Source organism: Cladophialophora psammophila (genome assembly GCF_000585535.1).
Source record: "Cladophialophora psammophila CBS 110553 chromosome Unknown aczJe-supercont1.17, whole genome shotgun sequence".
NCBI classification, from domain to species: Eukaryota; Fungi; Ascomycota; class Eurotiomycetes; order Chaetothyriales; family Herpotrichiellaceae; genus Cladophialophora; species Cladophialophora psammophila.
In genome coordinates this window covers 739,642-757,427 of record NW_006912938.1, presented here as the reverse complement: position 1 = coordinate 757,427, position 17,786 = coordinate 739,642, and the positions used below count along the sequence as shown (strand labels likewise).

Sequence of the window (17,786 nt, the reverse complement as noted above, 5' to 3'; positions counted from 1 at the left end):
ACTCAAAAGCAAAGAGAACAAGAGTAAGAGTTGACCAAGGCTTATACTGAGGTTGAGATGGAGGAGTTGGCAGAGGATGGGTGACGACTTGATGAGCTTGACTGCGCCTCTCTCTCCAAACCTCCAGGGCCAGGAGAAAGAGCGGACGGCGACGGGCGACGGGCGACGCAACCTGCAGCCATGACGACAAGCACGGCATGCACGGCCCAGGCCAGTCGGGAAAGGCGATTGAAGCATCTGGCAGCGATGGATGACGGGATGGTTGTCGATGAAAAAGCAACCGACACCAACGAGGGAAATTGTGGCATCACTAGCAGTTTGGCATTGGCAGATCCATGTGCCGACCAGCGAATCGCAATGGCCGCCGGCACCCCTGGAAAGAACCCCCCCTTTTAGGCGGCCTGCCCTGGAAATCTAGGCAGGCTGATTGTTTTTGGGGGGTGGTCACAGGTGGGCTTTCAGCCTTAGAGGGACACTTCGGCTGTCCTTGGGGCACCTGGCGAGCACGTCTAGGCGTCGAGGTACATAAGAGGTACATTATTACCTCGTACTTGGTATCTCCCTATTGCTCCTACTAACGTTGGACTGACTACTCGGTACACTGCGCACATCTTTCACGGCTAGACTCCGATATCCACGTCTGCAGGTCTACACACGGTAGACTGTTATGCAGGTCGTACGATTGCCGTCTGCTGACGCTTTGAAACGGACCAGGAAAAGCCCTCGTACTCTTTCGGTTTCAGACCATCAGCCAGACCCCCCCCCCCCTGGGCGCCCAAAAAGGTACCCGAGCACAAAATATTATTAACCTTGCAGCCCCCAATAATATGGAGTGCGCCTCTCGTAATCAGGCGAGCCCGAAAGGAACCGTTCATCTCGAGTAATGATTAGATTCCATCATTTTCATCATCTTCCGCTACAGCCACGCATGGAATACGCTCTCTTGGAAGTGAAAAGTTTTCCGTGTAACAACTCTTCAGTCCATATCAACCAATATTTCGGCCCCATGGCGTTTCTTGGGTTGCAAGTCTACAAAGTAGACTCACCACTCGGTGTACAACCGCACTTATGATTGGAAAGAGAAAAAGGCATCACCGGCATGTCCAGCTGGACACGCAAGCCCATCGCTTGCCACACGCTAACGAATGCACTGTGGCGGTGCCATGGTCACGACTTCTCGCACGCTCTTCCTCCGGCGGTACAGTAGGTGTTTCAACACAGATTGACCGAGGCTCAAGATATATCGCCACTATTAACTGTACTACTGTAGGTATACGAGGTACGCACCACACAGAGGGGTAATAACACGTATGTACAATCGCTAAGTTAGGCAATAACGATGCGACAAGCCACCAGAAGAGTGCCTCCGTCTATCTCGACACAACCAACGCGACTCCGGAAACGCCCATTTTTGTATTCACACCCCGTCGTGTCCCTCTCAAACTTTGGGTTTCCGCGCAACCATCAGGTACATTGGTGTGAACAGCTTCTGCTTCCCGCCAGCAACCAAACAATCAGCAGCTAGTGCCAGGCTGTCCGCCGTCTTCTGCGTGCCACGAGGCATGACCCTCAGACTCTCCCCAAGCCCAATAAATTTATGGATTAAACCCCGTCCCCACCACGTCATGCGCCCGATGGTGAAGACGTCGCCAATGCTGCCCATGTATCTGAAATCGCCTGCGAGAGGGTAGTACCACGGGATCGCGTCCGGTCTCTCGGCAAGGTCTTCGTGGTGCTCCAACTCGAAACCTGCGGCTTTGATGGCGGCCAACCCTTCCGAGACCTTGACCATGTTGGAAATGCCGTCTCCTTGCTCGATGCCAAGTCGGATCTCGCGGTGCTGAGGATTGTCGTTGTCATAGTTATCAGTCATGAGCCATTCATACACCCCAAAGACACCACCAGGCTTCAGAACCCGGAAAATCTGCTCATACACCCCCTGCAGGCTGGGCGCATGCACTGTGGCCTCAATGGCATACACAGCATCAAAGCTGTTCTCAGGAAACGACATTTGCATAAAATCGCCCTTGACAGCCGAGAACTTGTCGGCGACACCCTCCTTCTTTGCATAGCGTAACGACCGTTCGATTTGATAGTCGTTATTGTTCAGACCCACAACGTTGGCCCCAGTGAACTTGATCATTTCTCGGGCAGGTCCTCCCACACCGCAGCCGACATCCAGAACGCGCCAATTCTCCTGCATATTCATCTTCAGAGCAAGATAGTGCTCGTGACGAGCAATGGCCTTGTAGAAGGACTCTCCCGCAGCAAAGCGACAGAAATGGAACGAGGTGCCCCAGCCATATTCGTACAGGTCAGTGGCGAGGTTGTAGTAGCTACCCCGAACAGTTAGCGGGCTTGTCATCGCAGTCCCGGAAAATCAACACATACTGTCTTGTCAAAGTGGCATATTCATCTCTTCGTGCCTTTCGAATCTCTTCGGTCTCGACGGCTGCCGATTTGTTGTCCCAATGTTTGAAGTACTCATCGACGGCAGCCTTCTGCGCCGCTTTGTCCTTGGAGCGCATGGCCATCAGTCCCCCCGTGGCATCAACTGACTTGCCATGAAGCGCTTTGTTGAAGGCAGCATCGCGGGCGTGGTCCTCCTTCTCGAGGACCGCGACGGGCGAGATAGCAGAGGGGGCCATGTTCAGACAGCGGAAAGGGGGGATCTGGACAGAAGTGGAAGCTGTGAAGAACTTGAAGAAGTGCGAGTGATGCTTCTCAGCGCCTCACTTGGTAGGGGGAGAATGAGCGACAAGCGGTCAGTGACACGATCCGGAATGAAAGAGCGCTATGGGGAGCTTCTATTGGGAGTAGGTAAAAAAAAATATAGGGCCGGCTCTGTTTCCCCCGGCGCAATCACCAATGACCTGATTCTCAACTAGATCTCTTGGCAGGGGTCGCCCATGCACCTTCTCCTCTCCGGCGATCTGGACTGAATCCTTCCGCAGCAGGCCACTCCAATGGCGACTTTCACGTGATACTCGGCTCACCTTCTTATCTCAACGGTTAGTTGCGAGGCTCGTTCAGAGAAATTTGGCAAGGCTGAGTTTTCCCCGCGATTTTTATCATCCAACAACGTGTTACCCAGCATTTGTCAGGCAAGCGCTCGCCACTGGGGCACTTTTACTTGAGCCTTCCTCCATTTTTATGACTTCAATCGAGGATTGACCTACTTGATCCTGTCATTTATCTTTACCCACAATACCCCTCACCCACAATGGCGCCACCTCAGATTAAACAAGATCTGAATCGCTCTGGCTGGGAAACAACCGATTTCCCTTCCAGCTGCGAGAGTTGCCTGCCCGATAACCCTTACGTCCAAATGCTGAAAGAAGAGTATGGAGCCGAGTGCAAGATATGCACGCGCCCCTTCACCGTCTTCCGCTGGAAAGCCGATCGCACCGCCAGGACCAAGCGAACAAACATCTGCCTCACTTGCGCTCGACTGAAAAACTGCTGCCAGTGTTGTATGCTCGATTTATCTTTTGGCTTGCCTATCACGGTCAGAGACGCTGCGCTGAAGATGGTTGCACCGGGCCCACAGTCCAGCATTAACCGAGAATACTATGCCCAAGAGCACGAGAAGGAACTAGAAGAAGGACGAGGCGCAGTCGAAGCATATGAGAAGACAGACGAAAAAGCGAGAGATTTGTTACGGAGACTAGCCAACAGTGAGCCATATTACAAGAAGCAAAGACGATTGGAAGCAGAGGGATCTCAATCTGAACAACAACCGAAAGAGCAGAGACAAAGTGGCTACGGTCCCGGGCCCATACGCACTGCAGATTCTAGAAAAGCCGGAAGTGCACAGCGAGGTGCTAAGACAGGGCCTGGTGGTGCCAGAGTGGTCACCGTAGCGCGACCTCCTCAACCCGAAGATTGGCTGCCTCCATCCGACCCAAACATCACCTCGCTCTTTGTTACCGGTGTCGAGGACGATCTGCCGGAGCACGCGATTCGCACCTTCTTCACTCCTTTTGGTCAGATCCGGTCCATCGTCTGCTCCCACCGAGCCCATTGCGCATTCATAAACTATGCCACAAGAGACGGAGCCGAGGCTGCTGCTGCACACTGCCAGGGGAAAGCAGCCATTCAAGGATGCCCACTGCGAGTTCGATGGGGTAAACCGAAGCCACTTGACAACACAGACCGGGATCAAAAGATGAGCTGGGCGAAAGAGGGTCGGGAGACCGCAGCTGCTATCAAAGCTCAGCAGTCAGGTCAGAGAACTATTACCACTAGCGATAGCCAAGCTCAAAGTGAGGATGCAGGCGTTGAAGGAAATACTAGTATCACTGTCGCGCCTCCACCGGGCCAAGGGGATGTCACCTATGCCAGTTTGGCCGGCGATTGAGCTTTGGTGTGACATCAAAAATATCTTTCTTTGTACAGAATGAGCATGGCGTTATGGAACAGCATACTGCTGGCATGCGATGGCGAAGGCAAGCCACCACTGGGTATCATAGTGTGTCCAAAAAAAAAAATGAAATGAATGAACCCCATGCTCTTGATTGTTCATATGCCGCCAACCCTGACCTTTCCGCCTTTGCCGAATGGGTTTTTCACAGTGTCATTGTCGCCTTTCTCTGTGTCCTCGTGTATAGTCAGTCCTGTCCCATAGTTTAGTCTTGTATCCAACACGACAAAACAATACGCCCTCACATACGTATCACATCTGACCCCTCTACCTGCTTTCCTTGCACAACATTGTGTCGTAATATTGAAGCCACACCCTCAGCATGTGCGATCCCCTTGATTGCCTCCTCTGAGTCAGGGTCCAGTGATCTTAATGTGTCGAATCCTGTGCGTGCTTGCGTGCGGGCAGCATGGAGGAGATGGTAGTCGCCTGGAAATGCTATGCGTGTCGCTCGGAGTAGGTGTCTATAGGCCGCCAGCGCCATCTTTGTTGGAAATCAAGGTGCGGAGTGTGAACGCAAAGGTGAGGTACGCTCTACAACAAGCAGTAGTCCCTTCGCTTGAACTAGACAGTTGGCGTATTCACATCGCTTTCACATCCGCACTCTCTTTTGATACTTCCACCATCACTCCCATCCTGGCAAGTTTAGCGAATATTGGATCCACTAAACCACCAAGCACCAATAGGCAAAATGGACTCGATGGGTAAAGACCAAGCTCTCATAAAAATTATTTCTCTTCTCTTGAACACTGACCATCTTGAACCTCTAGATTCTATTGTACCAATCCGAGAACTCCTCGGCCGCCTTCAAGAATTCGGAGAGCTAGCCTCAGAGGTCCACAGGGAACTCACCCGAATTGCGCTCGCGTACAACATGGCTTCCGAAGGGCTCGTGCCGGCTCCTGCGGCAGATTGGAAGGGTGACAGCGATGTCAATCCCAACTTTCGGACCCTGGGGAAGATTTCTCCACCTGTGATGCGCAAGATTGAGCCATTCGGAGCACAGTTTCTCGCCTATGCTCGTCGCAAACGCCATGGTCGTACTTTCTCTGAAGATCAACGTATCGAAGCCCTCAAAAAAGTGAAGAAATCCGAGGACGACGATGATGGCGAGATCAGTGAGCCGGAGGATCCCTTGATGCTTGCCAGAGATGCGAAGGACTGGAAGGTAAGATTTTGCAAGAGATTTTGAGGCTTGGTACTTCACCGCTGACCCGACGGTGGGTTTAGGGACAAGACCATTACGCCGTCCTCGGTCTCTCCAAATACCGCTACAAAGCTACCGACGAGCAGATCAAGAAAGCTCACCGTAAGAAAGTTCTCAAGCACCATCCAGACAAGAAAGCCGCCGCCGGCCAGAGCGATGAGAACGATTCCTTTTTCAAATGCATTCAGCGCGCCTACGAAATTCTGACCGACCCGGTCAAGCGCCGTCAATGGGACTCGGTCGATGAAGCCGCCGACGTCGAACCTCCTACGAAGAAAGACATGCAAAAGCCCGGAAACTTCTACAAAAAATGGAATGCCGTGTTTCAGAGTGAAGCCAGATTTAGCAAGAAGACCCCGGTTCCGATGCTCGGCGACGAGAGTAGCACGCGCGAAGAAGTCGAGGAATTTTATGATTTCTGGTACAACTTTGACAGTTGGCGCACCTTTGAGTATCTGGATGAAGACGTCCCAGACGACAATGAAGGACGAGACCATAAGCGACACATTGAGAAGAAGAACGCGAATGCTCGACGTAAGCGCAAGACTGAGGACACCGCTCGGTTGAGGAAACTTGTGGATGATTGCCTGAGCTATGACGAGAGAATCAAGAAGTTCCGCAAGGCCGCGAATGCAGACAAGAATAAGAAGCGGTTGGAGAAAGAGGCTGCTGCGAAACGAGAAGCCGAAGAGAAACAGCGCGCCAAGGAGGAAGAAGAGCGAAAGAAGAAGGAAGAGGAAGAGAAGTTGAAGGCGGATAAAGAGGCAGCCAAGAAGGTGAAAGAGGCAGCGAAGAACGCGGTCAAAAAGAACAAGCGTGTGGTCAAGAGCAGTGTCAAAGACGTGAACTATTTCTCAGTGGGGGAGGCGTCGCCTAAACAGATCGACGACGTTTTGAATGACGTTGACAAGTTGCTCGGCAACGTTGACGCGGACGAGTTGGCTGAGCTTGTCTCTAAACTCAACGTTGCCGGAAAGGACGCAGCAAAGGTCAAGGAAGTTTTCTCGGAGACCACGGGTAGCCTGGTTGGAGCTGGGAAGCTGAAGGAGGGTGATTTGAAGGTCTTGAAATGAGGGAAAGGAAAAGCGCACACAGGAAACCGACGTCCCCTGTGAAGGGTTGGCAAAGCACACAAATTTCTCTCCACGACCCGCATGGGCAGAATTGCAGATTCGAGACAATGGATAGATCATATGTAGCGATTGATTCAGGGCATGGCGACGGCGGCACGGGCGTTCAAGTGTCTGGCTGGACGGGATACGCTCTAAAATGTCGATTGCAACAAGCATCTCTTTCCACTGTGCCATTGGATCCTTTTGCTCACTTGTGCCGCATATCAGCCTTACAAGTAGACACAATTTTGACAGACGCTCCGCGCTCAGAGGATTATCGAGACTACTGTGAGTGCTACATAGGTACGTACTCTGTGCCTAGGTATGATGAATGTATGCATGTAATATTCATCCTCCGTACGTGCCCATGATGCCACGAATGAGCTGAGATGAATCGTACGCATACATGCTAATAGATACAGACCTCAGATATAGAGGCGCCACCCAGCGCTTGGCTCTGCTTCCCTTGCTCGCTCGCCAGTCCCCTCACGGATTCTGCTGCATGGCCCTCGTCAACAGATCGGTGTCGATGTATGCGCGCACCTGGACGATCTTGCCAGCCGCAAACTTGCAGACCCAGCAGTAGCGCATATCGTAGGCGAGGCCTACACGCAGGAGTGGGAGAAGGTTAATATGTTCTGTATATACGTATGTACGCATGGGCATGGGTATGGGTATGGGTATCCAGTCCTGTGCTGTGCTGTGCTTGGCTCTACGAGAGCCGTGTTCGCATAGGAAGGAGGACGGTGCGCAGAGGCATTGCTTTGGATTCTTTTCCTTTCCTTTCCCCCTTTCTCTATCCACCGAGGGAGGGGTTGGAGGAAGTTGTATTGCCGTGCCCAAAGAGAATTGGAGGATTTTGGGGGGTATGACTGGATAGATAGAATAGAACAACGCACAGCATAGCACGCAAAACGACCGCAATCAGTAGAGGATAAAACGGAGAGGAACGCACCGTTCTTGCACCACGCATCCAAAGCCTCCAACTCAACCACCGCGTCCCCGTCAATCTCCTCGTCCTTCCCTTCCCCTTGACCTTCGCTTTCTCCGCCCCCCGACACAACAACATTCCGGACCTGCAGCCTCAGCGGCTCCGTCAAGACCCTCTCGCGGAGCACCTTCAACGTGTTCTCCATGAAGTCCTGCTTCGAGGTGTAGCGTGCCGACATGGGTGAGTTGCCGCAGATGGTCCAGTCGACGTTGTCGGCGAGCAGGGCCAGGGTCTCGGGCTGGCGGCCTTGGACGGCCAGCGGGGCGAAGAGGCGGGTTATTTGGGCCTTGGTGGGGGGTGCCATGGCGCCGGCAACGGGAAGAGCACGAGTGGGAAGAGTGTTCTGTCTGCTTCTTGGATGTTTTGTGGGAAAAGGAGAAGGAATGGAAAATGGGGGCGTGTTGGTAGAGGAAAGAATCCTGTATATTGAAATGCTTTGGCTGATCAAGGTTCAAAGTCGAGCTGATATATGGAGACTTCTATCGCTTAAACTTGCGGAGGAGCGCCGAACCGGTTGAACGCAGAGTGCTCAAAAGAAAATGTCATGAGCTCCTCGGCCGTCTGGTCGTTGGATTGATACACCTCTAGGTCGTACATCGATCTTTCACAAACCTCGGTCACAGCACAGTCGCCAAGCAGTAAGCCGGCGCTAAGACTCCGCACCAGTTCGAGGGGGACGTCTTCTCTGTTTTACAAATCTGATGTAATATCCAATATTGCCGTATGGGGTGTGTATAGGCACTCTACAGGGAGTGTAGTCCAACTTACTTACGCATAGATCTGATATATGCACTCGTACATAAGCCAGTTAGTCAAGAGATCTGACACGAACCTCGGGCTCCCTGACGTTGAACTGGGACCGGCTTTAACGATAGCAACGGATTTTAGGACTACCTTTTCTTCGAACAGCTCTCTGGCTTGCTTAATCGTTGCTGCTGACAAGTCTTCAATTTGCTAAGTTAGGGGGTTCCCATCAGGAAATAATGCTCGATTGACAAACAGACTGGGGCGAATGGATAAGATACGAATGACAACCGGCCATTGGTGAAACTCACACGGTGACATGGACATGGGGGGCGGGAGTCGAGGAAGAGCACAAGGTGTTGGGATCAGGATGGACGCCACTCCTCCCTTGGTTTGTTAGCACCATTGTCATTATTCTCCAAATGCTGATGCTGCTTGCTCGCAATTCGGGAGCCAAGGGCATCTCGGAGAACCGGCACGGCACATAGCTGACACTGAAGATCGTCTGAGCCATCTGCTATCGACGTCCAGACGGCGGGTATCGCGTCCAAGCGTGTCGCCCGTTGGCGGGGTCTGACACGGGCCTTGAAGCAGGAGGGAGTCTGGTATGCTTCTGTAAATAAGAGCGGTACACAATCATATACCGTATTTGAGAACGCCTGGTCCCATGTGGCAGGACCGCATTTAACCGAGAGTTCGTTGCCCATGGCGGCAGTTGGATAGATATGAGTTGGGCCAGCAACGTCATTTCCTGGGGGGCCAGCAGTGGATTAGAAGTGTTCCGTACCCCCCCAGAAGGATCACCACCGCCCTCCTTTCAAGCCGCTCAGCTTCTTCGACAGAGTCCGTGAGAGAGAGCGAGACCTCGGGCCGACCCTACCCAGTACTGAGGAAGCTTCGAGTACTTCGTACCTACGTAGACAGTCCTGGGTTGATCTGCGCAGAAATCTGCCGGCCTCCTGCGAATATGGACGCTTACATGAGTAATATGCGTTGTACTCGGTACGGGAAAGGGACTAAACTAAAAGGCTCAAAGGGGCAAGAAGGGGGAGCTTCCGTGGCGCTTGGTCAGGGTTTAACCCCGTCCCGCCCCGCCAAGCAGTCGGAAGTGCATCTCCCACTTCCTCCCAGCCAATCAAATGGCTTGCCTTGGCCGCACCTTCGAAGTGCCTCAGGAAAGGATTGTTAGGTAACTCGGTAGATCTCATGCTATTTCCGATCCTTGTGATATTAAGTTCCACTAATCCGGAGTCATGATAACTTGAGTCCATACTACTTCGGGGTGGGTACGTGCTCTACGATACCGAGTAGGCACCGGTGATCCACCCTGTGAAAAACTCTTTTTGATCGGCAATTTCCCTCGCCTGTTCCTCCAAACCAGAGGAAGCAGGGCAGGCCATCGGACAAAGCTCGGATGAGCGCGGAATACTCCTGGCCCAATCCCCCAATTCCCACTAAAAGCATCGACCGTGCAAAGGCTAATAATTAAGTCAATGTGGCCCCTCCAAGAGTGACATTTCCTCACTCTCACCCCGCGGGTCTGTCTGGATAAAGGCGACCTGAAAGTGAGGGACACATCCCCCAAGATCCTCGTTCTTCAACACGACATGGTAGGCCATACCTTTATTGTGCATCCTCAGGGCGTGAGGACTCTTCTGCTCGAACAACATACGGGGCAGCCTCTGGCACGAGTTCCAGGATCTTGGCCCCGACGCTGTGGTTTTTGGGATCTGATATGTGTTCAAGGAAGGCCGTGGACAGAGTTGGTTTATTTCTAGTCCGATCCCACCCAAGACACGCTTGGTTACTGTACGGCCAGTTATGGTACTGACCGGCGTCTAGGAGCGATGCGTACGAGTCCCAGTGAGACAGAAGATACCGCTTGATCGGAGGTCTACACTCTCGGGTCAGCCGATCCTGGCGGCAATTCCCAGCACCACAGAGAGAATACTCACATGGCACAAATGTCCGCACCTGCAGCATGTGGTTGGGCGTATTGCTGCCTCGTGGGTCTAAGCATAACAGGCAAGTCGTCGTAAGTTTCTTTGCATGGATGAATGAAATACTGGTCTTCGCTTAAGTATTCAGGAGCCACTCGGTAGAGGGTAAACTCAACACCCACCCGCATTTGAATTCCAGCAACAAATATTCCCGTCAGCTGCACGGTCAACGGCAAAGGATACGCCTTCGCCAGCTCGCAGGCCCAAGTCCAGGCAGTGTGGGGGTCTCCTTCCCGTCGCTGCCGGAAAAATAGGTCCAGGTTTGGTTTTTTGGATCCGATAAGGTCGTGGACGTTTGCATTTCCCTGCAATGCTTTCCGGGCTCCATCTCGGAAAGTCAATATTGTCTTTGACAACATGTCATCCGATTCGATGTGGTATGGGTCGCAACTGAAGATGGGCATGTTGATCTTGCTTAGCTCCACCGCGGTAAGACGTGTCGCCAAGCCTGTCCAAACTGGGTTTGCGGACGTCTGTTCTCCTTGCCGGATACCTGAGGGGAATTTTGGCCCAGCAAGAGAAGGCTCCATGGCTCTCTCCTTCGGTTCAGGTGCCGGATGAGAAGTGCCGTCATCGGGATTCCCTCGCCGAACTCTGACAGCATACTCCGTGGCCTCATCGGACTCCTTCGCACACCTTGTGGACGCTGGACGATCCGATCCAGAGCCGTCGGACTTGTCTGGCGTTGCTTGGCGGGACGATTCTTCCCTGGCGGTGTCGCTGGAAGAACTCGCCGCGGTCTGGGATGGAGCAGCTCCCGATGGCGGCCTCAGAAGTACATTAGCAATCTCCTCGAAGGTGGCGCCCTCTCTAACGGCTTGGATGGCCTCGTCAGCCTCAGAATTCCGGATCAACTCCAGGAGCCGGTCAAGAATGGCCTGTTGTTGTCGTAGTTGTTCGACGTGTTGAACGGTGTTCCTCCTTCGCCGCAGATCGCCATACTTGGAGTCCATGTCGTAAGTGCATTTGCGACCAATGTGTTTGCAAGCCGCGCAGGGCAGGGATGCGTTACACTAAATATTTGATATTTAGCTAGACCCCCGCTTTCATTTCTCCTTCTGATTCCACCGCCGCAGGTCCAAGCTTACCTTTCTTCTCCTCTTCCGGCATTGGTCACACGCTCGGGTGACGTTCTTCCTGGTCCTACCAGTGCTGGACGGAGTGCCTTCCTCAATGGGCGCTGGACCACCGCTTCCCGCCTGCGACGCGGCAGCTTCACTGCTAGGGTCCTTTGGGTGAAGTTTGCGCATGACGAACTCGTCCTCGCTGATTGTGTTGAAGGAAATATATTTCCTTCTCCTCCACCGAGCCTCAAGCAGACCTTTGCTCGCTTGCTGCGAGAGCCGCTAGTCCTTTTACGTCGATGTGGACGTGGAAAAGAAGCCCGTCCCCCATGGTCGGCTTGCATCGTGCTGAGTCCGGTTGGCCCGCTGATACACGGCACAAAGGGCGATGGTGGCGGGGAGCTTGGACCAATTAAGAACCCTGGAATTAAATCTCCGTGGATGTGCACATCTCCCCCAGCGATTATCTTGTATGTGTGCGTTCGGTCGATAAGACGCTGAAAACTAGACAGTTCTATCACGTCTGGATCATTCTGGCATCAATCGAGTCATCATGATGAGATACAACTTTAATGAAAGGAAACGGTGGGGCTCATCAGGGCACAAATGGCTAAGACAATCCCGTGGTTGAAATTGCAGTTCGTATTCAAGAGATCTTGGATCTCAAGCGACATGGTGCAGGAAGCCGTGTTTATATACAATCGGGTGCCGTCAGGGCGCCTGGACCGTTCAACTGATATCGAATTTCAAAAATTTCCAACACCACAGATCCGAGCCCAGCCATGCTGGCCGATGTCCTTCATTCCTCCATATCCAAACGCCTGTTCATGCAAGAAAGCCCGTCACATCATGCAAACCCCATATCCATTGCCATCTTATTTCTTGTTGAAGAAGCTGCTTGCCACGGACCCGAGACCACCAGAGGCAAAGTTCTGGCCGTTGGTGCTCGCATCACTGCCATTATCGCGATAACCGTGACCGTGTTTGTTATGTTTGCCCGGCTTGTTTCCGTGTTTCTTGTGCTTCTTTGCGTAGTCTTCGGTCAAGGAACCGAGAATGGCTCCGCCCAAGGCACCCAACACACCATGACCGACCTTGTGGCCACCGAAGGCACCTGCGGCGCCACCGGCTGCGGCGCCAAGAAGTCCGCGATCTGCTTCAGGGCCTTGCGGGTTGGTGCTGTTGTTGTAGTACGCTGTGTTGGAGCCGCCTTGTTGATGGGAGTTGTCGGCGTAGGAAGAGCCGCGGGTGTCGGGGTAGTAATTTTGAGGGTGGTGATATGCTTGAGGTTGATATGATCCAGAGAAGCCTTCGCTGGGGTAGGAACTCTGGCTGTGGTATTGGTTGTTATAGTCGTAGTTTTGGGAGAAGGCGAGATGTTGATCGTAGGGGCCCGACATTGTTGCTGGTGTATCGGTGATGAAGTGGGCAGACAGGGGTTTGATTGTGATGTGGCGCGATTGCTTGTCTGATGTTTTGGTGATTGGATGATGGCGAATGAAACGATGTGGTGAAAGAGAAGAAGGGACAGTATACTTATATAGTTTCGTCTTACCCTTGCTGCCTTGATCGACAAGAAATGATGGTGTGTGGAACCCATACGTGTGCAAGGGGGCGTGCGTTCCCCAGGTCCAACATCCAGTCAAAATACTCGTCGGCCTAACGTCCTTCCCCATCCCACGCACGAAAGGACCACGCGGACCATCGGAGTTCTCATCATCAAATGTTCTGGAATGTTTCCGAATTCGCGCGAGATGATGGAAGCGACGGGTATATCATGGCGGAAATGTTGAAGAGGCGAGGCGGATTTGGGCAGTTGGCAACTGGCAAGGCTAGTGGCCTGAATATCGATGATGATTGGTTGTGGCGCAGCGAGGCGCAGGCGCAAGGCTGTGCACCAGGCAAAAGTCTCCGATTCGCCACTTGTCAACTTCCAAGTTCCCCACGAGCGCAGCATCAAATCACTTCTTTCTTACACACTCTCTGTCTTCGAAAGGATGAAAATCAACAAGAGGCGCGGCTCGGAGGATGCGCAATTGGCCTATCCACATTGTTGCTTCTCCACACAACAACCTGTTCCCGATACGTTAGGATGATAGAAGCGTCTCTTCCGCAGGCCTCAACCATCATCTGCATTTGGCGAGTCTGCCTGATCTTCATGACGTTCTGAGATATTCCCGGCTCCTTGCTCCTCCTATCTTGACTTGGCTAGTGTGGAGATCTCCGTTCGATTCGACATCTAGTCTCGTGAACGCTCAGACGAGAAGCAGAGACGGACAATCAACTTTACCATTTGAATCGCTGGACTGAGTCCACTTCGACAGGGAGGGCGCCTCGCCTCCAGGCACATTATCTGGCCTCAGGACGGAAGTCTCTTCACCACCGTGTCCCCTTTGCTCTCGCCATCCCTGCGCAGCTGAGGACAGCCGCAAGGCAGAACTATGGAAGCTGATCCGTTTCCGAATATGGATGGAAAAACGAGAATGGTACAGGCACTTCTCTTTGGGAGGAACTCCAGGTCTATCAAAATGCGTGGACTTTATTCTTTCTGACTTTTACCCCCCGTCTCAGTACGATTTAGGTAGCCCAAGCACCCTTTCTCCGATGTAGTTCTTGATCATCTCTCGACTGACAGGTGCGAGCCGTGGGATCATTATCTCCCTCAAATACCTCTCAACATGATACTCCTTCGCATACCCCATTCCACCATGCGTCATGACGGCTCTTTCACAGGCTCGGAATGCCGCCTCGGCAGCCAAGTATTTGGCCGCGTTTGCATATTCCCCCGTCTCGTATCCAGCATCATACATTCTTGCAGCCTGGTAGATCATGAGTCTGGCGGCTTCAAGCTCCATCCAGCTCTCCGCCAGTGGGTGTTGAATAGCTTGATTCTGCCCAATCGCCCGACCAAACACTACCCGCTCCCCAGCATAGAGCGCGGCCCTTCTCAAGGCGGCAAACCCTGTCCCCAGTGCTTCGGCCGCGATCAATATTCTCTCGGCATTCATCCCATGCATGATCATCTTGAAACCGTTTCCTTCCTCTCCGATCAAATCCTCCTTCGGCACCTTCCATCCGTCGAAAAACAGGCTGTTGGAATCGACCGCCGCCCTGCCCATCTTGGGGATCTCCTGTACTTCGACCTGTTTTCGATCAAGATCTGTATAAAACAAGCTTAACCCTTGGCTGGGCTTTTTGACTTCCTCGAGAGGGGTCGTCCTCACGAGGATGAGAATCTTCTCCGCCACCTGCGCCGTGGAGATCCATATCTTCTGTCCGCTCAGCCGATAGAAGTTCCCGTCCCGGACAGCTCTCGACTGCAGCCTCAAGGTATCCAAGCCCGTATTCGGTTCCGTGACGCCGAAACACGCTCTCTCCCTCCCTTCGATCAACGGCACCAGCATTCTCTTCTTCTGCTCCTCCGTTCCAAACTTCCTGACCGGTTCCAGCCCAAAGATATTCATGTGCACGGCACTCGCACCCGCGTATGCTGCCCCTGACTCCGCGATCGTCTGTACCATGACGGCGGCTTCTGCGATCCCTAAATCGCTTCCTCCGTATTCAGAGGGCATGCAGATGCCTAGCCAGCCATCCTTGGCGATCGCCTGTTGGAACTCGGTTGGAAAGCGGTGTTCGCGGTCCGCGGTGAGCCAGTATTCATCCCCGAATTTTGCGCACACTTTGCTTATGGCTTCGCGGACCGTCCGCTGGGAGTCTGTGAGATCCGGATCATGGAGTTGAAGGTACTCCGTACCGCGAGCAGCAGCCCGATGGGTTGTGGAGAATGCCGAAGATGGTGAGCGTGGTGGTAGAGGGCAGTATGCTTTCTGTAGCGGTCCTGTCCTCGCCCTCCTTCGGATCCCGTAAAGTAGATTCGTTACCGCTCTTTTAGAAGCCATGTCGAAAGATCGAAGTGCCGTACCATGTGCCAGATATTCCAAGCTTCGTTCTAAAACCTCCCACCTCGTCACTGTCAACGGAGTGCTCACTGGTCCTCGTCAAAACGATGCAGATTGACAGAAAGCAGTATTCCACGTCAGAGAAGCATTGATTAAGGAACTACTTCGTTGGTCCCTACCACACCAGCCTAGGCGAAAAAGCAGCTGCTGAGTCTCGCCGGTACAAGCTTCTGTCAGCCGTTAGACACTAGAATGGAAGCCCTGTGTGCTCAGGCTTACTTACGAGCTGTTTGTGCGGACAGTTGACCTAGGTACTTGCCTGGGTCTGCCTAGGTCACTAGGTGTACCCCCGCATACAGCCTCGTCAGCCTCGGTCCATATGTTGCTTACCCCAAGCCCTCCCGTTAGCCCACCCAATGCACACATTCGTGTTCCAAGGGAAATGCCAGTACATAACAGCAGGGGAGTTGAGCAGGGGACAGTCCAGAGACCATCTGAAAAGTCACCTGAGTCTCGCCCAGTAAGTCTTCTGAGAAGGGACAAAAAAAGGAAAAAGAAGATTGGAGTGTGTGCCTCTGTGGATTCGATGGTTCGGCGACAATAATGACAACAAGACCAGCACGACTGTTCCGACGGCACGCGTTGGCAAAGCTCCGTTCTGGAAACTTGACAAACTATTCTTCAACGTCACGGCCACCTATACGAAGATCACTGTCCACTACTCCCGGCAAGTCAGCCTCCCACAAACAACTACCCAACCGTCTGCCCCTCCAGGGTCTCAAGATCCTCGACCTCACGCGCGTCCTTGCCGGCCCCTTCTGCACGCAGATCCTCGCAGACTACGGCGCTTCGGTCTTGAAGGTCGAGCAGCCGGGGATCGGCGACGAGACGCGGCAATGGCGCACGCACAACGAGTCCCAGAAGTGGAAGGATCAGTACAAGCTGATGAGCCTGTACTTTGCGGCCGTGAACCGGAACAAGAAGTCCGTGACCGTCAATTTCAAGGACGAGAGGGGGTGCGAGATCGTGAGGAGGCTCGCGAGAGAGTGGGAGGACGGTGTCGACGTCGTGGTGCACAACTTTTTACCCGGCAAGATGGAAAGCATGGGCTTGGGGTACGAGCAGTTGAAGACGGCCTTGGGCGGTGATGCCGGCGAGAAATTGATCTACGCCGCTGTTAGCGGGTATGGTCCGTCCGGCCCAAGTGCGCAGAGAGCCGGTTATGATGCTATTGCGCTGGCCGAGGCCGGGTTGTTGCATATCACCGGCCAAGAGAGCGGGCCTCCGTCAAAACCTGGCGTTGCAATGGCTGACTTGTGCAGTATGATCCCCTTTCTGACAGACTGTTTCCTTTTCCTAACAAACTTCATTGTCACATCCCCCCCATTGCCGGTATAGGCTAACAAAGGTTGGCAGCGGGGTTGTATACCCATGGCGCTATCCTTGCGGCCTTGTATCAGAGGGACAGGACTGGAAAAGGCTGCTTGATCAATGGGAGTCTGTTTGAGAGTAGCCTGAGTCTGCTCATTAATGTTGGATTGGCGAGTCTGAATCTAGACCTTAATAAAGGTCCTGAGCAAAGGCGAAGAGGAAAGAGACTAGGTTTAGAACATCCTAGTTTGGTACCCTATGGAGGGTTTGAAACGAGGGACAAGAAGATGGTGTACGTGGCGGCGAATAACAACAGACAATGGAAAGGCTTTTGTGGACGCATGGGTGTTGCTGGGTTAGGTGAAGACGAGAGATTCAGCACGAACGACGGGCGGGTTGAGAACAGAGCGGAGATCAATCGGATTCTGCAGGAGAAGTTCCGGGAAAAGACGAAAGATGAGTGGATGGCTGTGTTCGAAGGGAGTGGATTGCCATATGGGGCGATTAACGATGTGGTTGAGGCATTGGAACATCCTCAAGCCCAAGCTCGAAATATGGTGTTCGATGTGGAGGATTTTGAAGCGGCAAGAGATGGTGTTCTCAAGTTGATTGGACCAGCCGTGAAGTTTGAGGGAGCACAAATGAATGTGAGGCTGAAGCCACCGCTGTTGGGCGAGCATACCGAGCAGGTATTAGGAGGGCTTGGATATGCCACTGATGAGGTCGCCGAGTTGAGGAGGGCTGGAGTCGTCTGACCAAGAGTAATGGGTTTGGACAGGTAGATATAAATATAGATCGAAAGAGAATAGAAACGGGTAAATTTGCTCAGAGACCATCGTGGAGATCAGGTAGATCTAGTCTTGTTGCGATGATAGTACAAGGACAATCCATTTCCTCGCCACTGGAAAATGTACAGTGCTTTCATGTTTTTGTGATGCTTGAACCACTTCTACACCAACGACCCCCGGCACCCAA

The 17,786-nt window shown here is 52.9% G+C and overlaps 9 protein-coding genes across 9 annotated transcripts; 3 read left to right on the top strand and 6 right to left on the bottom strand.

Moving 5' to 3' along the window:
• Positions 1–1,438: 1,438 nt before the first annotated feature.
• Positions 1,439–2,648, bottom strand: A1O5_09888 (sterol 24-C-methyltransferase; the record flags this gene model as incomplete). Its single annotated transcript, XM_007750466.1, has 2 exons — positions 1,439–2,336; positions 2,392–2,648. The coding sequence occupies 2 exons, from the start codon at positions 2,646–2,648 to the stop codon at positions 1,439–1,441; spliced, it is 1,155 nt and encodes a 384-aa protein (XP_007748656.1).
• A 575-nt stretch (positions 2,649–3,223) lies between these two features.
• On the top strand, positions 3,224–4,360 carry A1O5_09887 (pre-mRNA-splicing factor slt11; the record flags this gene model as incomplete). Its single annotated transcript, XM_007750465.1, has 1 exon — positions 3,224–4,360. The coding sequence occupies one exon, from the start codon at positions 3,224–3,226 to the stop codon at positions 4,358–4,360; it is 1,137 nt and encodes a 378-aa protein (XP_007748655.1).
• A 161-nt stretch (positions 4,361–4,521) lies between these two features.
• Positions 4,522–4,907, bottom strand: A1O5_09886 (uncharacterized protein; the record flags this gene model as incomplete). The annotated part of the gene is made up of 2 exons (XM_007750464.1): positions 4,522–4,616; positions 4,673–4,907. The coding sequence occupies 2 exons, from the start codon at positions 4,905–4,907 to the stop codon at positions 4,522–4,524; spliced, it is 330 nt and encodes a 109-aa protein (XP_007748654.1).
• Positions 4,908–5,114: 207 nt separating this feature from the next.
• On the top strand, positions 5,115–6,703 carry A1O5_09885 (DnaJ like subfamily C member 2; the record flags this gene model as incomplete). Its single annotated transcript, XM_007750463.1, has 2 exons — positions 5,115–5,591; positions 5,654–6,703. The coding sequence occupies 2 exons, from the start codon at positions 5,115–5,117 to the stop codon at positions 6,701–6,703; spliced, it is 1,527 nt and encodes a 508-aa protein (XP_007748653.1).
• Positions 6,704–7,228: 525 nt separating this feature from the next.
• A1O5_09884 (uncharacterized protein) lies at positions 7,229–8,037 on the bottom strand (the record flags this gene model as incomplete). The annotated part of the gene is made up of 2 exons (XM_007750462.1): positions 7,229–7,347; positions 7,698–8,037. 2 exons carry the CDS (start codon positions 8,035–8,037, stop codon positions 7,229–7,231), a joined length of 459 nt encoding a protein of 152 aa, XP_007748652.1.
• A 2,063-nt stretch (positions 8,038–10,100) lies between these two features.
• Positions 10,101–11,430, bottom strand: A1O5_09883 (uncharacterized protein; the record flags this gene model as incomplete). Its single annotated transcript, XM_007750461.1, has 2 exons — positions 10,101–10,371; positions 10,433–11,430. 2 exons carry the CDS (start codon positions 11,428–11,430, stop codon positions 10,101–10,103), a joined length of 1,269 nt encoding a protein of 422 aa, XP_007748651.1.
• Positions 11,431–12,416: 986 nt separating this feature from the next.
• Positions 12,417–12,941, bottom strand: A1O5_09882 (uncharacterized protein; the record flags this gene model as incomplete). The annotated part of the gene is made up of 1 exon (XM_007750460.1): positions 12,417–12,941. The coding sequence occupies one exon, from the start codon at positions 12,939–12,941 to the stop codon at positions 12,417–12,419; it is 525 nt and encodes a 174-aa protein (XP_007748650.1).
• Positions 12,942–14,108: 1,167 nt separating this feature from the next.
• Positions 14,109–15,440, bottom strand: A1O5_09881 (isovaleryl-CoA dehydrogenase; the record flags this gene model as incomplete). Its single annotated transcript, XM_007750459.1, has 1 exon — positions 14,109–15,440. One exon carries the CDS (start codon positions 15,438–15,440, stop codon positions 14,109–14,111), a length of 1,332 nt encoding a protein of 443 aa, XP_007748649.1.
• A 603-nt stretch (positions 15,441–16,043) lies between these two features.
• Positions 16,044–17,566, top strand: A1O5_09880 (uncharacterized protein; the record flags this gene model as incomplete). Its single annotated transcript, XM_007750458.1, has 2 exons — positions 16,044–16,761; positions 16,857–17,566. The coding sequence occupies 2 exons, from the start codon at positions 16,044–16,046 to the stop codon at positions 17,564–17,566; spliced, it is 1,428 nt and encodes a 475-aa protein (XP_007748648.1).
• Positions 17,567–17,786: the final 220 nt, after the last annotated feature.